General features: G+C 42.1%; 1 protein-coding gene across 2 annotated transcripts; it reads right to left on the bottom strand.

The window, feature by feature from the left end:
- Positions 1-1,078: 1,078 nt before the first annotated feature.
- Positions 1,079-24,754, bottom strand: LOC132836711 (dynein axonemal assembly factor 10-like). Of its 2 annotated transcripts, none has more exons than XM_060856116.1 (8): positions 24,199-24,754; positions 16,613-16,713; positions 12,540-12,670; positions 6,079-6,180; positions 5,864-5,979; positions 4,212-4,346; positions 2,070-2,167; positions 1,079-1,462 (listed from the first exon to the last, which is right to left on the bottom strand). In XM_060856116.1, the coding sequence occupies exons 1-8, from the start codon at positions 24,391-24,393 to the stop codon at positions 1,255-1,257; spliced, it is 1,086 nt and encodes a 361-aa protein (XP_060712099.1). In that variant the 5' UTR covers positions 24,394-24,754; the 3' UTR covers positions 1,079-1,254. The 2 variants fall into 2 exon arrangements, with proteins under 2 accessions (XP_060712099.1, XP_060712098.1); XM_060856115.1 differs by having other exon boundaries at positions 1,079-1,465; positions 24,199-24,751.
- Between the last annotated feature and the right edge of the window lie 299 nt (positions 24,755-25,053).

The raw sequence follows: 25,053 nt of genomic DNA, 5'->3' as shown, positions 1-25,053 counted from the left end.
CAAGCAAACCTACAGCCAGAATCTCTCCAATATTGTTATGTACAGGGTAAAGGTGCAACCTATCAAATTGTTGCAGTAAAAAGTTGTGTGTGCGCATGTGCTATTTGGAAACTAACCCCACAATGGCAGCAGCAATTTGTTGGCGTACAATCCAGGTGCCTGGGGAGTTGGAGGAGGTGAGGGGCAGGCAGGTTCTCGTGTGCTGTGTGCTGCTGCTTCGTCTCCTGAATGGGGACCAGACTTCACAGAGAACTCTTAAACCTCAGAGGAAATCAATTAACTGAATAATCAATTATCCAAATGAAATAGCACCTGCTCATCTTGTTCAGATAATCAAGGTTCCTCTGCAATTGGCTAGTTTCTTCAGAGTAGGCACAGGCGTAATGGACTAAATGGCTGCCGGCACACTCTCCTGTAGGTTCTCCAATAATCTAACAAGCCTAAACGTCTCCTCAATTTTGACCACTAAATTATTTCAAGCCAATACAAAACCGCAGTCATGATTCTCAAATGGCATAGTATTTTCTCAGCATTGCAGTTTCAAGATCCTACTTTTTTTATTGTTTTGCTCTTTGTAATTTAAAGATTCTGAATAGCCCTAGAATTATAGGAGCCACACATTTCTCCATTTAATAACTTTGTGTTGATTATCATTTGAGAAGTATGTCCTTGGCATCTAGAAGGACATGGGCAGCAGATACATCGGAAACCCCTGGCGAGTTCCCCTCCAAGCAACTCACCAGCCTCACGCGGAAATATATTGCTCTTCCTTCACTGTCGCTGGGCCAAAACCCTGGAACTCCCTCCCCAGTGTCATCGTGGACCTACCTACAGACCTGGTCTGCAGCAGTTCAAGAAGGCAGGCCACACCACCATCTCAAGGACAGCAAGGGACAGGAAATAAATGTTGGCCATTCAGAGATGTACGTGCCACACAAGTGAATTTTAAAAGAGTGGAAATAATTTGGGCATATTTGGCAATATTTTGGTATTCTATTGCACATCCTCTTTCACGAAGCATTGAGTGGAATTTAAATCCACTTTACTATTCCAAATACTTGGCAAAATAATGAAATGGAATAATTCAACTTTTTTATTACAGTATAAACCCTAACATAACATTACTACTTTGTCATGTCCTGAGAGTGTTTTTTCCCTAATAAACTCTTGGTGTGTCCATTGACTGGTGTGAAATTTCAAGCATTGACAATGATTCCATTCTGTCCTCAGCTCCTGTGCTCTTCACTGGTGTGTTCAGAAACTCTGCTGCTCTGTGATCATGAGGATGTGAACATTATGATCAAAGGATGCAGAGATACAGAGTCCTTGCTTATCAGCATTCCAATCCAGGCTACCAATGGGTTGAGATGAGAGGGAGATGTTGTTCAGCAGTGTGGTGGTACATGTTGAAATCTTGTCGTCTGGCTCATGGTCACTTCTATCAAGCATCGTTAAAGATTCACTGCTGGTAAACAACAACATACAGAGCAAAAGATGAGTCCATGAATGCTCTGATTGACTCGGACTGCTTTTATGAGGTTATGATACTAACTTTGCAGAGCAACACTAGAACAACAGAGCCCTGAGCTGGACAGGTTTCTGGGACTCCAGGGAAGCGCTCATATGGAATAAAGAAATGCCACTTTTACTGAGTGTACCACATGATGGAACAACCTCATGTCCCAACTGGGTGAACCTACAAATTGAATTATGGCAGAAGAGTGAGAAAAGAGGGATATTTGAAACAAATAATTTTAATTATCTTTATACCCATCCCTTACATCACCATAAATCTTTTAAAATCTATCTCTTCCTTTTGCTTATGTTTTAATAAATTACCTCTAAAATCCAATTGTTCAGGGAGAATGAATGGAGTCAGACAGAACAATTGCACGTTCGTCTCTTTAGGGTACTGGCTGTTTCTTGAATGATCAATCTAAGTCAGGGACATGCATTCATTGTAATTAAAAACAAATGCCTACATTTACACTGGCCAGTACACTGCTGTGACAGTAATATGCATACCTCTGACATCAGCTCTCATGAAGATGCAAGTTACATCCACTTACTGTTTCCACAGGTGAAGGCAGCCGGCTCCTCCACTTGTTATGAAGATATTTTGATTTTGAGGCAAATGCCGCACCACCCAAGCTGTAAATTTGTATGGCTTTAAAAATAGAAAAAAATGACGAGTTTGTACTGCACAACATTTCAAATGCTGGATGCCTTTAACTGGTGTTCCTTAACTGAAATTCACTATTCAACAGACCTGGAAATAAAATGAAAATGTGTATTTCTGTCAGCTGAGGACTGCCCTGTGACAAAGGGTTGCTCTGTACAACTTCAAGCAATTTGTGGAGACAGATTGGAAGAAATCCACTTAAAAACATTAAAGGTCATTGTGATCTTCTTTGTAGCAAATAACTGAAATAAGGTGAAACGACCATTATACAGATTGATCTTGAGAAGGAACAAAATATTTAGGCAAGTTTAGGTTTTGAAAATTCCATAAATTGTAGGTCAAAGGATTGACAGGGATCCTAGTGAAATGGCAGTTCGAGTCTAGAATCTTTGATTTAAGTTGCAAGCATCATTGAAGATTGCTAGTAAATAACAACATACAGAACAAAGGATGAATTAGTGAATGGTGCATTTGACTCTGAGACTGCTTTTATGGGGTTATGATACTAACTTTGCAGAGCAGCACTGTTAGCACTAAAATGACACAGAGCCCTGAACTGGCCAGGTTTCTGGGACTGCAGGGAAGCACAAATGGAATAAAGAAATGTCACTTTTACTGGATGTTCCACATGCTGGAACAATCTGATAACGTCTAGCCTGACAAAGAAATACTGAATCCTGCATAATTAAATACTAACTTGGTGCTGTCTTGATTAGTAAAACTGTTCATTCTAAGTCTAGTTCTAAACTTATGAAATGCAAAAGACACAAATGCAAAAACTGGAATGTGAACATATGACCCACTCAACATTTCTCATTCACAAGATTCCTCAAAAATCAAAGCAACTAATAGAAGTAACAACAAGAAATTTTGTCTGATTTCAAGACAACCTGCTGGATTACGAGAATAATGGGATTTCTTCCTTAACTCCCTAAAGCAATTAAGATATGCTTAGTACTCAAATGACACACAATGCATCACTTAGCAAACTCATCTAAACTGCAACTCCTAATATGTCTTCCTTGAGGCCCTCATTACTTCTTGAGTCATTTCAGGTAACGAGTCGAACAGATGTACAACACAGAAACATCCTTCGGCACAACCCGTCCATGCTGACCTGATATCCTAACTTAAGCTAGCCCCACTTGCCAGCACCTGGCTCATATCCCTCCAAACCCTTCCCATTCATATACCCATCCAGATGCCTTTCAAATGCTGTAATTGTACCAGCCTCCACCACTTCCTCTGGCAGCTCATTCCATACATGCACCACCCTCTGTGTGAAAATGTTGCCCCTTAGGTCTCTTTTATATCATTCCCCTCGCGCCCTAAACATTTCCCCTCTAGTTCTGGACTCTCCCACATCCAGGAAAATACCTTTTCTATTTACCCTATCCATCCCCCTCATGATTCTATAAATCTCTACATACCCCTCAGCATCCGACACTCCAGGGAAAACCAACCCAGCCTATTCAACCTCCCCCCTATGTCCTTCATGTCAATCACACAATTTGTTCAACTTGGTTTTCCATCCCATTATACCCTGAACTACCAAAATTCTCTCAATCTAATTTGTATAATGTTCACTTGACACCCAGCTTCAAATGCTTTCTAGGGAAAGAGTTACAGATTTCCACTTTAAGTGACAAAATTTTTTTTGAAATCACCCGTGAAAACCCTAGCTTCGACTGATACTAATATTAGTCCACTTTCTTTTAGACTCCTCCCCACCAGATAAAATATATTTCATATTTACCACTGTTTTAACTATTTAACCATCTTAAAAACCTCAATTAGAACATCCCTTAATCTTTTATATTCAAAGTAGAACAAGTCCTGATATGCAACCCAATAATTTAACCATTAGTCCAAACATTCTGGTAAATTGATACTGCATCCTCTCCAATATCTACCTCCTGAAGTGAAATGCCCAAACCTGAATGCCATTACTCCAAATTAGCGTCTGATGAGAGCTTTACATAACTGTACAATTGTATTATTGTATCAGTTCCACCCAACAGCATCTTACCTTCTCACTCCGACAGGTAAAGCCACTGTTTCTGTGATACTTCTGCATATTGAAGACATGGACCCTTCCTTCCAACGTTGTTGCCACCAGTTTGTTCAAACTTATGTCCTTTCCATCAAACTCTACACAGCAAACCTACCCCAGAGTTAATGTTAAAATAAAATTATTGGCTTAATCAGCTGCAAACCATAGTTAGTTCATTTGCTCAGCCATATTTTGTATAAATAATATCCTTACAGCTGTGATCAAATGGCCAGTTTTGCCAATCTGTGATCACAGATGACCATTGGCAAAAACATTGGTCACTGGGGACATGCCATCTCAGCTCAATCCTACACTTCTCAGGTGTTCAGAAACAGCACCTTTTAAACAAGAGCCAGTGAAAAAACAAACATGCCTTTATATAGCATTTTTTACAGCCTCAATAGATCCTGTGTATCTTTACGATTGATCAAGTATTTTTGTAACGTAATTATTTCTGCAATGTGGGAATCGCAAGATAATTTGCACATTGAAAGCTCCCATAAACAGCAGCGTGGCTCAGTGGTTAGCACTGCTACCTCACAGCACTAGGGACCAAGCTTCAGTTCCAGCAGTTTGCACATTCTCCCCGTGTCTGTGTGGGTTTCCTCCGGGTGCTCTGGTTTCCTTCCATGGTCCAAAGATATACAGGTCAGGTGAATTGGCCATACTAAATTGCCCATAGTGTTAGGTGCATCATTCAGAGGGAAATGGGTCTGGGTGGGTTACTCTTCGTAAGGTCGGTGTGGACTGGTCGGGCCGAAGGGCCTGTTTCCACACTGTAGGAATCTAATCTAAACATAACCGTTAACAAACTTTTTATTTGCTGAGAAAAAACCTTTGCTATAGATTTTCAACTTGCACATATCAGGACAATTTGGAAGAAATGCCAATATTCAGGGAAATCAACACTTACAGTGTACATGTTGATTGTTTGGCAAATGGACTCTAATTGGTACATGCACTGTCAGGGTGTGTGCACCAGTTAGAAAGCTGATTGGACTCCACTTTCCAACCAATCAGCACTCAGACAGTAAAAATGTTGTTTTCCTTTTACATCGATATTCCTTGAGGATTGTCCTGATGAGTGCAAGGTGAAAAGTTTCAATAAACTGTGTTTTCTCAGTGATATTCAGGTTCTGTTAATTATATTACTTTACAATAAATATTGGGCAGAAATCCCATTTTTCAAAATACCACAGAGAGCAGGCTTTGATGGCTTAATATCCCATCCAAAAGACAGCACTTTCGAAAGTGCTGAACACCCTCAGTACTCCACTGAATTTGTTAGCTTAGACTACGTGTTCATATCTTTGGACTAAGACTTGAATCCAGGACCCTATGACACAGAGGCAAAGTACTGTGACTGACCCTGGATAGCAATCCCATGTCCATGCAAGCTTAACGGAACTGAACAGCTGGGGAAGTACATCTGGCTTCAATCACCATTGCTGCCTCAGTTGAAATGCACTAGCTCAGCTCAAAACGGGAGCTAAAGTTAATGAAGCTCATAAATGAGCCAGCAGCAGGCAGGTAAGGTTAGTATGGGATTATGTTGGCATGGACTGGTTGGACTGAAGGGTCTGTTTCCGTGCCGAATGACTCTATGAGAATCAAATCACTCAACTCACCCCACTCTTGACGTTTGTCTCCCATCGCACTTCCATGTTTCGTAAGTCAAATAGTTTAATATCCCCATTGTCATATCCAGCACAAACACAGCGGTCCCACTGGGTGCATGAGTGGCCTGTAAACCAGCACAGAACAAACATTCTTTAAGTATGTGGATGTAAGTGTGTGGCATGTCTTGTGTACAGTGTTGCAGATTCTATGAGCCGCAGCTTACCAAAAGCAACTGTCCAACAATCTCTCCTGTTGAATCCTACTGCAGGCTCCATGTTGGCCACAGGAAGGTCCTTTTGCCTTGAATCCCAGACCTTCACTGTACCTGGAAGAGAAGGTACAAGACTCAGGAGGTCACAACTGTCTGCTATTCGTCATTGCCTATCCATATGCACATTCCCTTCCAAACTCCTTCCAACCCAATGCAGTGCTGCTTCATGGGTTATCAGCTCTTGAACCAGCCTGAGTCAGCTTGGCTCAGTAAATAGCTTCAAAGCATAAACATTGTGTTATCAACACCCATCCTAGGATTTGGGCCATAAATTCATTCCAACACGTAGCAAGAGAGCGGCCTGTTATAGCTCTTACTATCAAAGTCCAGGTAACTCGGTTCTGTTTTGACTCAGACTTCTTACTTTCTGTTTATCCATTTTAAATGACAATACAACACCAAGATCCCACACCCTGCGATCCTTGTGTTAGCCTATGATTACTTCTGCTCTTATATTCTTTCCCCATTCCACTTTCCAATTTCCCTTTTCGAACTTGTGATTGGAGGTATGGTTAATAAGTTTGCAGATGACACCAAAATTGGGGCAAAGGAGGTTACCTCAGTACAACAGGATCTTGATCAGATGGACTAATGGGCTGAGGAGTGACAGATGGAGTTTGCTTTTAATAAATGTGAGGTGCTGCATTTTGGAAAAGCAAATCTTAGCAGGACTTATACACTAATGGTAAGGTCCTGGGAGTGTTGCTGAACAAAGTGACCTTGGAGTGCAGGTTCATAGTTTCTTGAAAGTAGAGTCGCAGGTAGATAAGATAGTGAAAAAGGCGTGTGGTATGCTTTCCTTTATTGCTAAAAGCATTAAGCATAAGATTTGGGAGGTCATGGTAAGGCTGTACAGGATATTGATGCTTTTATTGAAGGACTTTTGCCCGAAATGTCAATTTTCCTGTTCCTTGGATGCTGCCTGACCTGCTGTGTTTTTTCCAGCACCACACTCTCGATTCTAAACTCCAGCATTTGCAGTCCTCACTTGCGCCTGTACAGGACATTGGTTAGGCCACGTTTGGAATACTGCGTGCTATTCTGATCTCCTTCCTTTAGGAAGTTGTTAAACTTGAAAAGGTTCAGAAAGGATTTAAAGGATGTTGCCAGGGTTGGAGGATTTGAGCTACAGGGAGAGGCTGAATAGGCTGGGGCTGTTTTTCCTGAAGTGTTGGAGGCTGAGGGGTGACCTTATATCAGTTTATAAAATCATGAGGGGCATGGAAAGGATAAATAGACGATCTTTTTCCTGGGGTGGGTAAGTCCAGAACTAGAGGGCATAAGTTTAGAGTGAGAGGGGAAAATTTGAAATGGACTGAAGGGACAACTTTTTCACACAGAGGATGGTGCATGTAGGGGATAAGCTGCCAGAGGAAGTGATGGAGGCTGGTGCAATTACCACATTTAAAAGGCACCTGGATGGGTATATGAATAGGGGCAGCACGGGTTCAATTCCAACCTCGGGTGACTGTCTGTGTGGAGTTTGCACATTCTCCCCGTGTCTGCATGGGTTTCCTCCGGGTGCTCCGGATTCCTCCCACAATCCAAAGATGTGCAGGTCAGGTGAATTGACCATGCTAAATTGTCTGTAGTGTTCAGGGATGTGTATATTAGGTGCATTAGTCAGGGGTAAATGTAGAGGAATGGGTCTGGGTGGGTTATTCTTCAGAGGGTCAGTGTGGACTTGTTGGGCTGAAGGGTTTGTTTCAACACTGTATGGAATCTAATCTAATAGGAAGGGTTTAGAGGGTCAAGTGCTGGCAAATGGGACTAGATTAGATTCGGATATAGGGTGTAGGTTTGCTCACTGAGCTGTAGGTTTGATATCCAGATGTTTCATTACCTGGCTAGGTAACATCATCAGTGACGACCTCCAAGTGAAGCGAAGCTGTTGTCTCCTGTTTTCTATGTATATGTTTGTCCTAGGTGGGGTTCCTGGGGTTTGTGGTGATGTCACTTCCTGTTCATTTTCTGAGGGGTTGATAGATAGTATCTAGATTTATGTATTTGTTTATGGCGTTGTGGTTGGAGTGCCAGGCCTCTAGGAATTCTCTGGCATGTCTTTGCTTAGCCTGTCCCAGGATAGATGTGTTGTCCCAGTTGAAATGGTGGCTTTTTTCATCCGTGTGTAGGGCTACGAGGGAGAGAGGGTCGTGTCTTTTTGTGGCTAGCTGGTGTTCGTATATCCTGGTGGGTAACTTTCTTCCTGTTTGTCCTACATAGTGTCTGTGGCAGTCCTTGCATGGAATTTTGTAGATGACGTTGGTTTTGTCCATGGGTTGTACTGGGTCTTTTAAGTTTGTTAGTTTTTGTTTGAGAGTGTTGCTACTAGGATTCCAAGGAGTCTTAGTAGTCTGGCTGTCATTTCTGAAACTTCTTTGATGTATGGTAGGGTGGATAGGGTTTCTGGCTGTGATTGGTCTGCTTGTCGTGGTTTGTTCTTGAGATTAGGATATTTGGTCACCATAGACGTGTTGGACTGAAGGGTCTGTTTCCGTGCTGCACACCTCTATGACTCTATGATTGAATATTGTTCCATTGCTCTTTTCATCAGAGAATTCCAGATCACAACAACTCAGCACAAAAAAAAACTTTCTCCTTATCTTGCTCTGATTCTAATTCTGTACCTTGAGGATACTGTGACCATAAATACATTTCCATTCATCAAAATGCCTCCTATTTTTACATGTTAATAATAATGGGACTGGAAGTTTGGCAAGAGCACTATTCATTCATTCAAAGTAAAATACCAGATATGTTCTGGTGATAACTACAGAAAATTACAGAATCTCACATAGATTACTGAAGAAAGAAATCAGGAGGGCGAAAAGGGTGCATGAGATAGCCTTGGCTGATAAGATTAGGGTGCATCCAAAGAGGTGCTTTAAATTTATTAAAGGAAAAAGATTAACTAGAAGGACCACAAGTGGACATTAATGTTTGGAACTGTAGGTGATGGGTGAGGTTCTCAATGAATATTTCTCCTTTGTGTTTACCGTGGAAAAAGATATAAAGACTTGGGAAAGTTAGTGGTGATATCTTGGGTTCATATCACAGTAGAGGGGGTGTTGGAAGTATTAGAATGATTGAAGGTGGATAAATTTCCTGATCCTGACCAGATATATTCAAGAACACTGCAAGAGGCTGGAGAAGAAATTGCAGGGGCCCTGGCTGATATTTTTGCATCATCATTAGCCAAGGGTGAGGTCCCGGAAGATTGGAGGGTATTGAATGTTGTGCCATTATTCAAGAAGGGCTGCAAAGAAAAACCTGAGGACTATAGACCAGTAAGCTTAACATCTGTGGTAGGTAAGTTACTTGAGAAGATTTTGAGGGATAAGATATACATGCATTTGGAAAAAACAGGGTTTGATTAGGTGTAGTTAGAATGGTTTTGTGAGTGAGAGATCACGCCCCACAAATTTGTTACAGTTCTTTGATGAAGTGACCAGGAAAGTTGACAAGGGCAGGGTGGTAGATGTAGTCTGTATGGATTTCAGTAAGGCCTTTGATGAAGTTCCATAAGATAGGCTGCGCTGGAAGGTTAGATGGCATGGAATCCAGAGCGAGCTGGTGAATTGGATACAAAATTGGCTTGCCAATAGGAAATACAGGGTAACAGTGGAAGGAATCTTGTCAGACTGGAGGACTGTGACTAGTGGAGTGCCTCAGGGTTCGATGCTGGGCCCATTACTGTTTGTTATCTATATCAATGATTTGGATGAGAATGCACAAGGCATGATTAGTAAGTTTGCTGATGACACTAAAATAGGTAGTATTGTGGACAGTGAGGAAGGTTATTGGAAATTGCAGCAGGACCTTGATCAGCTGGCGAAGTGGGCTGAGAAATGACAGATGGACTTTAATATAGATAAGTGTGAGGTCTTGCATTTTGGAAAGTCAAATCATGGTAAGAGTTTCATGGTGGATGGTAGGGCCTTAAGGAGTGTAGTGGCAAAGAGGGATCTTGGAGTTCAGGTGCACGGTTCCTTGAAAGTGGAGTCCCAGGTAGACAGGGCAGTGAAGAAGGCTTTTGGCACACTGGCCTTCATCAGTCAGGGTATTGTGTATAGAGGTTGAAAAGTTATGTTGCAATTGTATAGGACATTGGTGTGGCCACACTTGGAGTATTGTGTTCAGTTTTGGTCACCTTGCTATAGGAAAGATGTTATTAAATTGGAAAGAGTGCAGAAGAGATTTACAAGGATGTTGCCTGGACTCAATGGTCTGAGTTATAGGGAGAGATTGGATAAGATAGGACATTTTTCTTGAGAGCTTAGGAGACTGAGGGGGACCTTATACAGGTGTATAAGATCATGAGAGGCATGGATAGGGTGAATGCCTTTTTCAGTTTTTTTCTCAAGGTTGGGGAATCAAGATCGAGAGGGCATCAGTTTAAGGTTAGCGAGGAAAGAATGCACATGGAATGAGTTGCCAGCAGAAGTAGTTGAGGCAGGTACATTAACAACATTTAAAAGGCATTTGGACAAATACTTGGATAGAAAAGGATTAGAAGGATATGGGCAGGGAAATGGGGTTAAGTGTGGCCAGACATTTTGGTTGGCATGGAGCAGTTTGGGTCAAAGGGCCTGTTGCTGTGCTGTAGGACTATATGGTTCTAAGTGATTAATTGGCCCATTGTGCCTATGTTGATTCTTTGATAGAGCTATCTAGTTACTCTCTTTCTGTCACATTTTTCTGGGAATAAATGTAACACGGACTGAAACAATATACTGTGGTAACTTGAATATTCTGGATCAGGGAGACATACAGGTGTGATACACAGAGCATGTTACATTGTCAGTGATGTTAGCCTTAAGCAAAAGTCTAAAATAAGGCTGCTTTTGCTGGTGCCACTTTAAAACTGGTGCATGTTTGACCGTTGGTCTCTTAATGAGATTGTACTAAATTGAAAGGGCATAAGAAACCATTGCACCCTCATGTCTGGGAGTCTTGTTTTAAAAAAAAATCCTTGAAGGGATGTGGCTGGGCCAACATTTATAACCCATTACTAATTGCCCTTGAGAAGGTAGTAGTGAGCTGTCTCCTTAAACCACTGCATCCTTGGTGTGTCAGAACACCCACAGTACTGTCAGGATAGGATTTCATCAATATCGACCCAGCGATGGAACTGTGGAATTCTGGATGGGTGAGAACTTGAGGCCTTTCAAATAAGCTGCGAATTACGGAAGATGGAACTATGAAGACAAGGTCAAAATGTAGGAGAGCCTCAAGAAAAGGTGTGGATTATATTTTGGTGGAAAATCTGTGTTAGTATGGGAGCCTCTGGGCGGCACGGTGGCACAGTGGTTAGCACTGCTGTCTCACAGCGCCTGAGGCCCGGGTTCAATTCCCGACTCAGGCGACTGACTGTGTGGAGTTTGCACGTTCTCCCCGTGTCTGCGTGGGTTTCCTCCGGGTGCTCTGGTTTCCTCCCACAATCCAAAGATGTGCGGGTCAGGTGAATTGGCCATGCTAAATTGTCCGTAGTGTTAGGTAAGGGGTAAATGTAGGGGTATGGGTGGGTTGCGCTTCGGCGGGTCGGTGTGGACTTGTTGGGCCGAAGGGCCTGTTTCCACACTGTAAGTAATCTAATCTAATCCTATCTGCTGAACATTTCAAATTGATACAGATCATGACAAATAATGCATGCTGTGTAAGTAGTTGGGAACATTATCTGCTATCCCACTAATTGATCAAGATTTCTGATTAGCAATGGCACTCATTTACATTGTTTAATAACATGACCTTTTTTGATATGTCACACCCAAAGGGGCAGGTTTTCTGAGTTCTTGGCCCTGTTCCTTAAATCTGGGGTTTTAAAGCTCTTGATAAAAACAGAAAATGTTGGAGAAAATCAGCAGGCCTGACAGTGTCTTTGGATAGAGACACAAAGTTAACCTTTGTGTTTTCTGATTTTATTTCATAGTCCCAGCATCTGTAGTTTTTTTCTTTTAAATGCACGTGGTTTGTAGAAAGAAGGAAGTAAAAGGGGCTACCTAGTTTGACAAGAAATTAATCATCTGAAACATTGCCTTGGTTTTTCCCTCTTTACAGGTCCTTGCTGCCTGACCTGCTGAATACTTCCAACACTTTCTGTTTTTATTTCAGATTTTCAGAATCTGCAATTTAGATAGTTTAAGATCCCAGGTTTAGGATAAAGAACAGTGCCAAGCCTTGATTTCACAGAATGCTAGAGATTCACAAGAGACCATTCAGCCCATTGTGCTTGTGTCAGCTCTTTGAAAGAGCCATCCAATTGGTCACAGACCCTTCTTGATTCCCAAACCTGCAAATTTCTCCTTTTCAATTCCTCTTTGTGAATCTGCTCTCAATATCCTTTCAAGCAGCTTTAAAGAAAAGTCTTTATCTCCTGTCTGGTTCCAGTGCATACTATTTGTAGAAGTACTCACCATCCCTGCTGCCAGTGACAATCTCTGGGGCCCCATGTCCATTTTCAAGCCCACCCACACCATCAATACAGTTAATGATTTCTTGATGTGCTTTGGCTGAGTAGAGGGGAGTTTCAGATGCTTCCAAGTTCCTGTGGAGTGACAACAAGTGAGCTTTTAGGTACTTTAATACTCACATTTTCATGTAGCAGGGGAGAATGTTCGCTCTCCCTATTACTGTTGAGTTGAAACCCCCTTATTCAGACAAAGATGCTACATAAATAAAGTTGTTGTTGTTATCTGGATTTAACCTAAGATTTCACATCACATGACCTCCCAGTTTGATCTGGCCCACCCTCATGTTGAATCAGTGGTGGCCACACATATTCCTTCAGAAACTGCACTATTCCTTGCACCATTTTCTGGGATTACATTGCATCCCAGATGTGGCCTGCATCTTCTGTTTGCTGCACATCTGTCTGATGCAGCTGCTTCCTGGGGGGATTAATCTTTATTTCTGAGACCAACCCAGGTCAAGCTAAAAGGTTTTGGGAACTCCTCGTGTGGCACAAAAGACACTTTCTATAAGCAGTGGGACTCTGATTTTGAATAATGACTCCTCGATACTGCATATTGAACGATCCAACTTAATGAGAACTAAGTACTTGAGTGTGACTTACAACAGAATGCTGGAGTTAGATGATAAAAGAAATTAAGGAGAGCAATGAAAAGAGGTGCTCCTTGCTTTTACCTTCTCCACTGTCAGTACTCAGGAATTGATTTTTACTCTGATTATCTAGTAAGTGACTAAGATTTATTCTGTTCCTAAGGATCAACATAGTATAGCAACCGGTGAATGTTAAGGAAGTATATTTTTAAAATTTGGTAAATACAAGGTTGAATAAAATAAGTAAGTAACTATAGAACAGGCGATGTGTGCTGGATGCCAGTTTAGACCAAAGCAAACACATTGGCAGGAAATGTTTGAAGGTCAAGCAGTTCAAACTGGACATATAAGCTAGACATTCATCTAGAAACACAGTGACACATGAGGGAGAGGGGAATTTTGATACATTTTGTGTGTGAGGAGGCAGTCATACCTCTCAAGATTGGTCTCATTTGGTCAAGTATTCAAGGACAGGAGGGTGTCACTGTGAGTGAATTAGGTAAGGGGACTCACAAGGCAGCGTTTGCAATTGTCCAACAGGTTTCAGATTATTTCAGCTTATTTGGTTCAGGGTGAGGGCCATAGGATAGATGGTTCTGGATTAGTGGTGCTGGAAGAGCACAGCAGTTCAGGCAGCATCCAAGGAGCAGCGAAATCGACGTTTTGGGCAAAAGCCCTTCATCAGGAATCAAGGCAGTGAGCCTGAAGCGTGGAGAGATAAGCTAGAGGAGGGTGGGGGGTGGGGAGAAAGTAGCATAGAGTACAATGGGTGATTGGTCAGGGAGGAGAGGGTGGAGTGGATAGGTGGAAAAGGAGCTAGGCAGGTAGGACAAGTCCGGACCAGTCATGGGGACAGTGCTGAGCTGGAAGTTTGGAACTAGGGTGAGATGGGGGAAGGGGAAATGAGGAAACTGTTGAAGTCAACATTGATGCCCTGGGGTTGAAGTGTTCCGAGGCGGAAGATGAGGCGTTCTTCCTCCAGGCGTCTGGTGATGAGGGACCAGCGGTGAAGGAGGCCCAGGACCTCCATGTCCTCGGCAGAGTGGGAGGGGGAGTTGAAATGTTGGGCCACGGGGCGGTGTGGTTGATTGGTGCGGGTGTCCTGGAGATGTTCCCTAAAGCGCTCTGCTAGGAGGCGCCCAGTCTCCCCAATGTAGAGGAGACCGCATCGGGATAAATGATATTAGTGGATGTGCAGGTAAAACTTTCATGGATGTGGAAGGCTCCTTTAGGGCCTTGGATAGAGGTGAGGGAGGAGGTGTGGGCACAGGTTTTACAGTTCCTGCGGTGGCAGGGGAAGGTGCCAAGATGGGAGGATGGGTTGTAGGGGGGCATGGACCTGACCAGGTAGTCACGGAGGGAATGGTTTTTGCGGAAGGTGGAAAGGGGTGGGGAGGGAAATATATCCCTGGTGGTGGGGTCTTTTTGGAGTGGCCTACTGAACATCACACTGTGGTAAAGGAAGACGGATAAGGAAAAAGGAATATTAGTGGTGTTAGGGGTCAGTGCAGTGAGGAAGATTGATATTGTCCTCCAGCAAAGAGTGCAAGTCCAGACAGCTTTGCTGCTGTTGGGTGCTATAGTTCAGGGTAGTTGTTCAGGGCTGGAGAAGAACCTACAGTGGGAGGGGGAGGATTCTGTCATCTATGTAAGTACCAATATCAGGGGCAAGTCAAAGCAGGAGGTTCTGTATTGTCAGTAAGAAGAGCCAGGTGCTACATTAAAGAAGCAGAACAGGGTCACTATCTTTGGATCATTAAATTACTGGAGGGGGAGTGGGATCTGTACTGAACTGTACATGGGCTGGTGTTCTTGCTAACTACACATCTGGGGGAGTAGACAGGATTTAAATAGTGAACCAAGTGATCAAATGTAGGGCACTTGTGGTAAATCAAAGAGTAGAGTGAAAGCCAAAGAGAAAGATATTATGATGAGAAATGATAAACAGATTGTGACAGAAAGAGATAGACAGTACGGATCAAGAATAACGGTGTAAATGTAAAGGCACTGCATTTGAATATGTGAGGCATTCAAAGCAAAACATATGAACTAAGAGCACAAACAGAAATAAATAAGTAAATCCACGCGGTAGCCATTACAGAGACATGGCTGCAGGAAGACATGGGATTGAACCTGAAGGGCAGAAGACAGTTAGGAAGGTCAGGGAACAGGTAGAGAGGTGGCTCTGTTAATTAATTAAGGCAAATGCTCTGGGGACATTCCATTGTTTCAAATCTCAATGTGACAGCTGGTGAAATCCAGATTCTTTACAACACTGGAATTGAAAATTGATTTTTAGAATGATCATGAAGCTATTCCTGATTGTCATAAAAACTCAACTTGTTCACTAGTGCCCTTTAGGGAAGGACTTTACCGTCCTTACCTGGCCAGGTCTCCATGACACCAGATCCAGAGTAATGTGGTTGGCTTTTAACTGTCCTATGAAATAGCATAGCTCAGTTGTACCAAACCTCTGTACAATAGGTGCACCCACACCATAGAGACTGCTGCCAAGAAGGTGGCTCACCATCACTTTCTCAAAGGCAGTCAGGGATGGCCAACAAATCCAATGATGATTACATCCTATGAAAGAATCTTTTAAATCCTTTGAATAATGGTAGACTTGAGTGTCCAAATGACCTACTTCTGCCCCTGATCTGTCTGTCCTAACTTGTATATTTATATTTTAATCCATTGAGCTGCCCTATCCAGGTATAACTATCGTAGTTGTATCAAGTTTATTGACTGTCACTGTGATGGGAGGAAGCTTACAGACAGCCCTTTGTTAGGAAAGGCAAGGGCTCCTGCTCCTGAATATTTTCCTGTGGGCCTATCAAAGTGAGGTAGTCAGAGGGCAAGATTAAGCTGTCGTGTTCTTCACAATTGATCAGCCAACATTAAACTCAGAGAAATAAAATGGCCACTTGGTGCGGTACTAGAGATAGGCTTTATCCTATCTGGTTCATGGAACCATTGTCCTCAGAATGAGTGCTTTACGTAGAAAAGATTAAACAAATGGAATGGAGCAATTGGGACAGTTCTCTTTGGAAGGGAAGTGTGATTGGAGACTTGAAGTATTCAAAACCATGACAGGTATGGACAGAGTGAATCTCTTCTCATTGGTGAAAGGATCACGACCCAGGAGGCACAGATATAAGGTGTTGGCAAAATAAGCAGTAACATAAAGAAAAATATTTTCTGTGTAGCGAATGATTAGGATCTGGAATAGTCCTTTGTTCAATTACTCCTTCAGCAAACCAGCACAAAGTGGGCAGAATGGCCATCTTCCATTCTGCAACCATTCTAGGATTTAGTAAGACTAGATTTTATGCCAGCTTTTGAATTGAAAGAAGGGCTTTCCATTTGGAAGTCTTTTATTAAGCAATTAATCCCATATTTTAAACAACTCAACAAACCAACTTATTACCAGATGTGAAGATTGCCTTCAAAGTCTCCTGTTGCCAGGTGCCTCTGCTGTAGACTGGTGGCTCCAAATGTCCCACACCTGAAAGCTCTGGGCTTTTCGATCTACAAAGCAAAAGGAATACTTGGTAAGCCTGGAGAAGTAGGGAAAGCACCACCTGGCGGAGTGCCAATGCACCGTGAAATTTAGAAGATAAATGTTTGGCTACCACCTTGGCCAAATCATTATTGCCAGTTGAGTTTTAGCAAAGGAGATCACTGTAATTTGCAAATCCTGGCCATTTGAACTGAGGAGAAAGTGAGGTCTGCAGATGCTGGAGATCAGAGCTGAAAATGTGTTGCCGGAAAAGTGCAGCAAGTCAGTCAGCGTCCAAGGAACAGGAGATTCGACGTTTCGGGCAAAGGGCTTATGCCCGAAACGTCGAATCTCCTGTTCCTTGGATGCTGCCTGACCTGCTGCGCTTTTCCAGCAACACATTTTCAGCATTTGAACTGAGGAACATCAATCAGGATTATAGCAATAGTCATCCTAAATCTAAGCTATGATCAGAGAGAATTTGGAGCTGTACCAACTCAAGGATCAAGAATTGATCACACCAATTTCCAGAGACTGTCACTCCCAGTGCAGTACTGGGGGAATGCAGCAATATTTTTTGGATGAGATGTTAAGCCAAGGTCTTTTCTCTCTTGGGAGAACATAAATTTACCCATCAACCGATTGCATTGAAATAGGTGGCCCACTCATTATTGTGAATACTCAAGAAATCTGCAAAAGACTGATAAAAATAAAACATTATTTTCTTTATATACCTTCAAAATATTCAGTGACGGAGTTTCCACCGTTTTTAACAGTACAGCACAGTACAGGCCCTTCAGCCCTCGATGTTGTGCCAATCCTTTATCTGACTCTAAAATCAAACTAACCTACATACCCCTCATTTTACTATCATCCATGTGCCTACCCAAGAGTCACTTAAATGTCTCTAAAGTACCTGACTCTACTACCACCACTAGCAGTGCATTCCACGTACCCATTCGCCTCTGTGAAAAAAAAACTACCTTTGACATCTACCCGAAACCTTCCTCTAATCACCTAAAAATTATGCCCACTCGTGATAGCCATTTCTGCCCTGGGAAAAAGTCTCTAGCTATACACTCTATCTACGCCTCTCAACATCTTGTGCACCTCTATCAAGTCACCTCTCATTCTTCTTCACTCCAATGAGAAAAGTCCTGACTCTCTCAATCTTTCTTCATAAGACATGCCCTCCAGGACACACAGCATCCTGCTAGGTCTCCTCTGTACCCTCTCTAAAGCTTCCACATCTTTCCAATAATGAGGCGACCAGAACCGAATACAATATTCCAAGTATGTTCTAACCAGGACTTTATAGAGCTGCAGCATAAACTCAGCCCTCCTGCTAATGAAAGCTAACACACCATACACCTTCTTAACAATCCTATCAACTTGGGTGGCAAGTTCCAAAGGTGCACAATCATCTGAGAAAAAAAACTTCTAATCTCAGTCCTAAAAAGGTGATCCCTAATTTTAAAAGTGGACTGACCCACAAAAGTTAGTATCCTACCTTGTCAAGACCATTCAGGATCTTATAAACTTTAAGTAAGTTGACCCCAACTCTTCTAAACTCATGCGAAAACAAACCCAGCCTCCTCAATCTCTCCTCATAAGTCAACCAGGTATCATTCCAGGTATATTTCTAGTAAACCTCCTCTGAACTGCCTCCAATGCATTTACATTCTTCCTTAAATAAACAGACCAAAACTGTACAGTGTATTTGAGATGTGGTCTCACCAAAATAATAAAGGATAGATTCCGCTTACTTTCTTAATAATTGTACTTGCATACTAACATATAGTGACTCATGCGTCGTACTATCTAGTGTTATGGACTAAGCCAGACCATTTAAAACATTCTTAAGCAGGCAGCTCAGACCATAACTTTGCAATTTGTTTCGGTAAGTGTACAGTGAAAATTACCCGGAGTAAGTTAGCGAGGTTGACTACTAGATTTTAAAACAGACAAAAATTTATTCACAAAATTACACAATGAAACACAAAGAACAGAGTAAAGAACACCTACAGAACTCAGTCTAACCAAACTAGACTTAATTATGCTGTTCTGAACATACACAATAGTCCCAGTAAGCAAACTCCCTTTAAAAACCAGCATAAATAGAACACAAGCTTACAGGTTGACGTTGAAGGGAGGGTTTCCTCACAGATCCCTGTTGAACTCCTCACCAGTTCAAGGCTGAACTAAACTGCTCAGCTCAGCGAGAGAGCTGACCACTCCCCTTTCTTTATTCAGGTCATTTCTAAAACATGACCACATTGGCCTGAAGTCTCACCTGTTTACATATAAACAAAACGCCTCTCAAAATCCTTTTCATCTCTGTACCAAAGCAGACTGATTGGAGCCTGGCCTAGTTTATTACCCCTCTGAAAAAAAATCAAGGATAGGGGATCCTTGAGCCAAGGAATAGCTTTTAGATAAAAAAAAGGGAGTAGCTTGTGACACTAGATTGCTCTGCACTTTGAAATTCTGCAGTTGTTACTGTTTAAATAATAATCTGCTTCTTTATTGTTCCTGACAAAGGGAACAATTATCCTACATTATGCTCCTTCCCCTGGATTTTGTCCAATGAAACTATCCCATTCGGTCTGTATCCTTGTTATGTCATCTTCAAAACATACTCTCTTACCTATCTTTATCTCATTTGCAAATGTAGATACCGTGCTTCTGATTCCCTCACCCAAACTGTATAAATTGTAAATGTTTAAGGGCCCAGCACAGAACCTGAGGGACCCCACTCACCGGATCCTGCCAATCTGAAAAAGTCGCACTTATTCATAATTTCTATTTTCCGCCAGTCAGCCGGTCTTCTGTTTATGCTTACACATGACCCCCTATACCATGAACTTTTATTTGTGCAGTAATCTGTTGTGTGGAACCTTGCCAAATGCCTACTGGAAAACCAAGAACAGTCCATGAATGGACTCCCCTTTATTCACAATATGTATTACTCTTGCAAAGAATTTCAACAACGTGGATGAACAAAACGTCCCTTTCACAAAACCATGATAATTCTTCCTGATTACTTTAAGTTTTTGTAATTGCCCAGATATAACTTTCATAACAATCGATTCTAACTCCTCAATGACAAATGTCAAGCTAACCAGCCTATAGATGCCTCTTTTCTACCTCCATCCCTCTTGAATAGAAATATTTGACACATTTTGGAAAATTAACACCAACACATCTATTAACAAATTAGCCACTTCTTTTAAGACTTAAAGGTGAAGCCCATTATAACCCAATAATTTATCAACCAGCATGTCATCAGTTTACTCAGTACCACTACTCTAATAATCAGAATGGTACCAATATCTTCTCTTCCTTTAACCTCCAGACTTAGGGTTACTGTGTTACTGGGATTTTTAAAAACATTTTTTTTAACAAAGACATAAACAAATAATTTAATAATTGTACCTTCCGTTTCTTTTTCTACACTCACAAGAGTAACTAATCTCCAAATTAAGAATGGGTAACAAAATGTCTGCCTTGCTTCATCCTGGAAAAAGCTGAAAATGTGTGGCTGGTTAAAGCACAGCAGGTCAGGCAGCATCCAAGGAACAGGAAATTCGACGTTTCGGGCCAGAGCCCTTCATCAGGAATCTGGCCCGAAACGTCGAATTTCCTGTTCCTTGGATGCTGCCTAACCTGCTGTGCTTTAACCAGCAACACATTTTCAGCTCTGATCTCCAGCATCTGCAGACCTCACTTTTTACTCATCCTGGAAAAAGGAAATTTTATAACTTTACCTCCTTTGATACCGAAAGAAAGACTTGTGTTTACAGGGCACCCAATCACAGTATTTACAAACGCAAAAACTACTTAATATCACGATAAATTACAATGGTGTGGAGCATGATATGGTCACCTCACTTCATACAAGAGATGTGTTGATTTGCACATAGCAAGATCCCACAAACAGCAACGATGTGAAAAGAAAGACCTGTATTTGTGTGCCACCTTTCATGGCCTCAAAGGGTTCCAAAGCTTCACAGTCGCTGAGGTACCTTTTCAAGTTCAATTCCTGTTGTAATGTGAGAAGTATGGCTATAAATTTCTGCACAGCAAGCTCTCACTGATAACACTGAGATAATGTGACAATGTAATGTTGACTGAAGGATAAATATTGACCAAGTATCATGGAAACCTTCTCAATAGCCATGTACCTTTTATGTTCACTTGAAAGGGTAGACAACATCTCTGAGACTTCAGCATTTCCTCAAAACTGTACTGCAGTGAAAGCCTGCCATATATAGTGTTCGTTTCAGCCCTTGTGTATATATAACTCAGCAAAGTCAATAATGGGCAGGTTGAGGTATTGTGGGCTTGTCACTGAGACTAGTTACATAGACCACCTAGACTAATGCTGAGGGGATGTGGTTTCAAATCTCACCATAGCAGACAGTGAAATTTTAATTCAATATAAATGTTAGAATTTATAAAAATCTAATGGACATTGATTGTTATATCTGCTGTTTCAATCATGCACACTGACTTGCTAATAATCCTGCAAATGCTGGAAATCTGAAATAAAATGATGGTTGAAATGTTAACTCTGTCTTTCTCTTTCCGCAGATGCTGAATTTCTCTAGCATCTGTTTTAATCTGGTTTGGCCAGACCCAGAGAAATGCGATTGACTCTTAACTGCTTTCTGAAAGCACAACAGCTCAAGGGCAATCAGAAGTGGGCAATAAGTGCTGGTCCTGCTAGTGATTTCCACATCTCTTTAAATAATTAAAAATCTCATTGAAATTGTAGATTGCCGAATGTTAGTACAGAAGGTAAGAGTAAAGGCCGTGAAAGCAAAAAAGATAAAATTATCATTGTCACCTTATCTGCAAGCAGTGTGGAGGACAATGCAAGTGTTTTTTTCCAACACTTCTTTAAACAGTTACCATCCTTTTAATTAGAAAAAGAAAAACACAAATCTCAGGCAAAACCGCAGAATAATGAGATGAAATAACCACTGACACATTTTAAATTATTTTATCATTTTTATCTTTGTCTTTCCTCCAGACTTAGTGTAACATCTCGGAATGTTCCAAAAACAAAATCGGAAACAGAGATATGCAACGTTACATATTTCTCAATTAACAGGAAAGATGGATCATATACAACTTGCCACTCTTTGGTTTGAATGTACACAGCAATTTGACAGATATTTATAATGCAATCTCCTTCCATGTGTTTCTAAAACGATATAACAGTTGGAAGTAATCTGATACAGTAGCTATTACGCTGCAAGTTTAATCATCATCTGCTCAGCTGGTAACTGCATGGTGAAGATGCAGACCAAAGCTCTCAGGTTCTAGTAGGTAGGTAGAAAAAGTTGGATATTTAGGCTGCTGGATTAGTTTTGAAAAAGATTGCCAAGTTCTAGATGAAGTTGAGCTTTTTGAATATTGTTATAGCTGCATCCATTAATCACGTGTTGATTGCTCCCTCATACTCCTGACTGGTACCTTGTAGATTATGAACAAATTTTCAACAGTCAGGAGGTGGATCATTTTCTGCAGAATATCCAACCTCTGATCTGCTCTTGTAGTCATAGTATATGTGTGGTTTGTCCAGGTATTTTCTGGTCATTGGTGACTGTGAATTCTAATTATTGCAGATTTACTTACAACAATGACCTAGACTGTCGAAGATGTGTGATTGGATTCTCTGTTGTTGGAGATACTTGTGTCTGGCACTTGCATGATAGCAAAATTACTTGCTACTTATCAGCCCAAGCCTGAATTTTGTCCATTTCTTGTTCCAGGCAGATATGGACTGCTTCAGCATCTGAGCAGTTGCAAATTAAGTTAAACACTGCAATCAACAGTGAAAATTCCCATCTCTGACCTTATGAAGGAGGGAAGGGCATTGGTGAAGCAGCATTCCATAATTCCCAGCACCATTCCTGTCAATTCTGCTGGATTTCCAGTTCTACCTTCATGGCCTCCCCCATCCCCTCTACAAAGTGACCAAATCTAGCTCGACCAATGTCAAGCCATGTTGGATTGGGGGCAAGGTGTAGGCTGGACGTTGCCATGGTAAGAAACCAATGCCTTCAGGGAAGAAAGAAATAAATCTCAAAACCATTTGTCAACGTGAGTCGTGGAAACAGACACATTTGTGTAAGTGGAAATGGAGAATATAGCACTGCTGCCTCACAGCGCCTGTAGACCTGGGTTCAATTCCCGACTCAGGCGACTGACTGTGTGGAGTTTGCACGTTCTCCCCGTGTCTGCGTGGGTTTCCTCCGGGTGCTCCGGTTTCCTCCCACAGTCCAAAGATGTGTGGGTCAGGTGAATTGGCCAAGCTAAATTGCCCGTAGTGTTAGGTAAGGGGTAAATGTAGGGGTATGGGTGGGTTGCGCTTCGGCGGGTCGGTGTGGACTTGTTGGGCCGAAGGGCCTGTTTCCACACTGTAAGTCTAATCTATATCCTTCCATCTTAAAATTTATGGTCTGTCTGAACTTCTTCCATTTCTGATGAAAGGTCATCGACTTGAAATATCAATAAGTTCTATTTCTCACAGATGCTGTCTAACCAGTCGAAAGTTTCTAGCATTTTCTGGGGTTTTTTTTCCCTCTGAATTCCAGCAACCGAATTTTGCTGGTCGAGAATAGGATCAGGTTCTCGCCAAATGGAACAGGACCAATTAATCCATTGTAGTAAAAAGTGAGGTCTGCAGATGCTGGAGATCAGAGCTGAAAATGTGTTGCTGGAAAAGCGCAGCAGGTCAGGCAGCATCCAAGGAACAGGAGATTCCACGTTTCGGGCCAAAGCCCTTCAGGAATGAGGAAAGTGTGTCCAGCAGGCTAAGATAAAAGGTAGGGAGGAGGGACTTGGGGGAGGGGTGATGGAGATGTGATAGGTGGAAGGAGGTCAAGGTGAGGGTGATAGGCCGGAGTGGGGTGGGGGCGGAGAAATTTTCTTCCTGACCTCTCCGCCCCCACCCCACTCCTGGCTATCACCCTCACCTTGACCTCCTTCCACCTATCACATCTCCATCACCCCTCCCCCAAGTCCCTCCTCTCTACCTTTTATCTTAGCCTGCTGGGCACACTTTCCTCATTCCTGAAGAAGGGCTTTGGCCCGAAACGTCGAATTTCCTGCTCCTTGGATGCTGCCTGACCTGCTGTGCTCTAGACACATTTTCAGCAATCAATCCATTGTACGAGGATCGAGATTAGAGTGGTGCTGGAAAAGCACAGCAGGTCAGGCAGCATCCGAGGAGCAGGACAATCGACGATTCAGGGAGGAGCCCTTGATCAGGAACCCTCATTCCTCTACTCACATCTTGACTCATCTCCAGCATCTGTAGTCCCCATTGTACAAGGATCCCTGGTTGCAATGTAGCCATTATTTCACCGGGCCAATCGCAACATTGAATCTTTGTCGTTGCTACATTGTAAGGTCCCCCACCAAATTGTAACACTCCCGTTATCTTTTCCCCAACAGTTTGCTACATGGATTGTAGAACAGCCAAAAGAGAAACAAAGGGTTACCGTGTGTATGTCTTTGATCTCTCCGCTGGTTGTCTCGTACACGCCGATGATTCCCCGACCTGGTGCCCCAGAGCCGGAGTCGGTCCCCAGGCAGACGAATCGGTTACTGCACGGGATCCATAAACACCCGAAGGGGGTGAGAGGCAGTTTCCGATGTGATAAAGATACCAGCCGGGGCTTGGGACTGTCTGACATCGCGTGGAGTCAGCAACAATCCATAGCACGAAATGGCGGGGGGGGGGGGGATTAAAGATTAATTATAGATTTAAAAAGTATTTAATTCAAATAATGCACAATGCCCTTTGTTTACAACCGATCAGAATCTAAACAGAACACATTCAATTGTATTTAAAGAACACAGATCGTTCCAAACTGCGCGGGTTCTTGAAGATCTGATCCAAACTAAAACAAAGTTAAAACTTGAACATTGTTTTAAAATCGTGTTGTTATAATTTGGATAAATCCCAGGCCTGATTTTAGGGTTTTTTTTTACAAGATCGGTCTTGATCAACAAGCTTGAAGCTAATACAATAAATCTCAGGCCAGATTTGAGATAAAACATAACAGAACTCAGCTAAAATTGAAAGTAAACTTTCTGGTAGGCGGCGCTCAACAAGGTCTGCTTCCGCTCAGCGACTGAAAATCACCACCTCCTGCTGGTCGAGCGAGGAATATGACAATTTTGCATTTATGTATCACCTAGAGGCAGCCCCAGGAAACCGCTTTATACCCAATGAAGCACGTTTTGAAGTATAGTGTGATCTAGAAAAAGTAAGGTCTAGTTTACCCACAGTAATGAGCAATGTTAATAATGACCTGAATAATCTATTTTTCCGTGATGTTGGGTGAAGTAGT

Source organism: Hemiscyllium ocellatum, chromosome 47, assembly GCF_020745735.1.
Source record: "Hemiscyllium ocellatum isolate sHemOce1 chromosome 47, sHemOce1.pat.X.cur, whole genome shotgun sequence".
Lineage (NCBI taxonomy): Eukaryota > Metazoa > Chordata > Chondrichthyes > Orectolobiformes > Hemiscylliidae > Hemiscyllium > Hemiscyllium ocellatum.
This window is presented reverse-complemented; position numbering and strand designations above follow the sequence as displayed.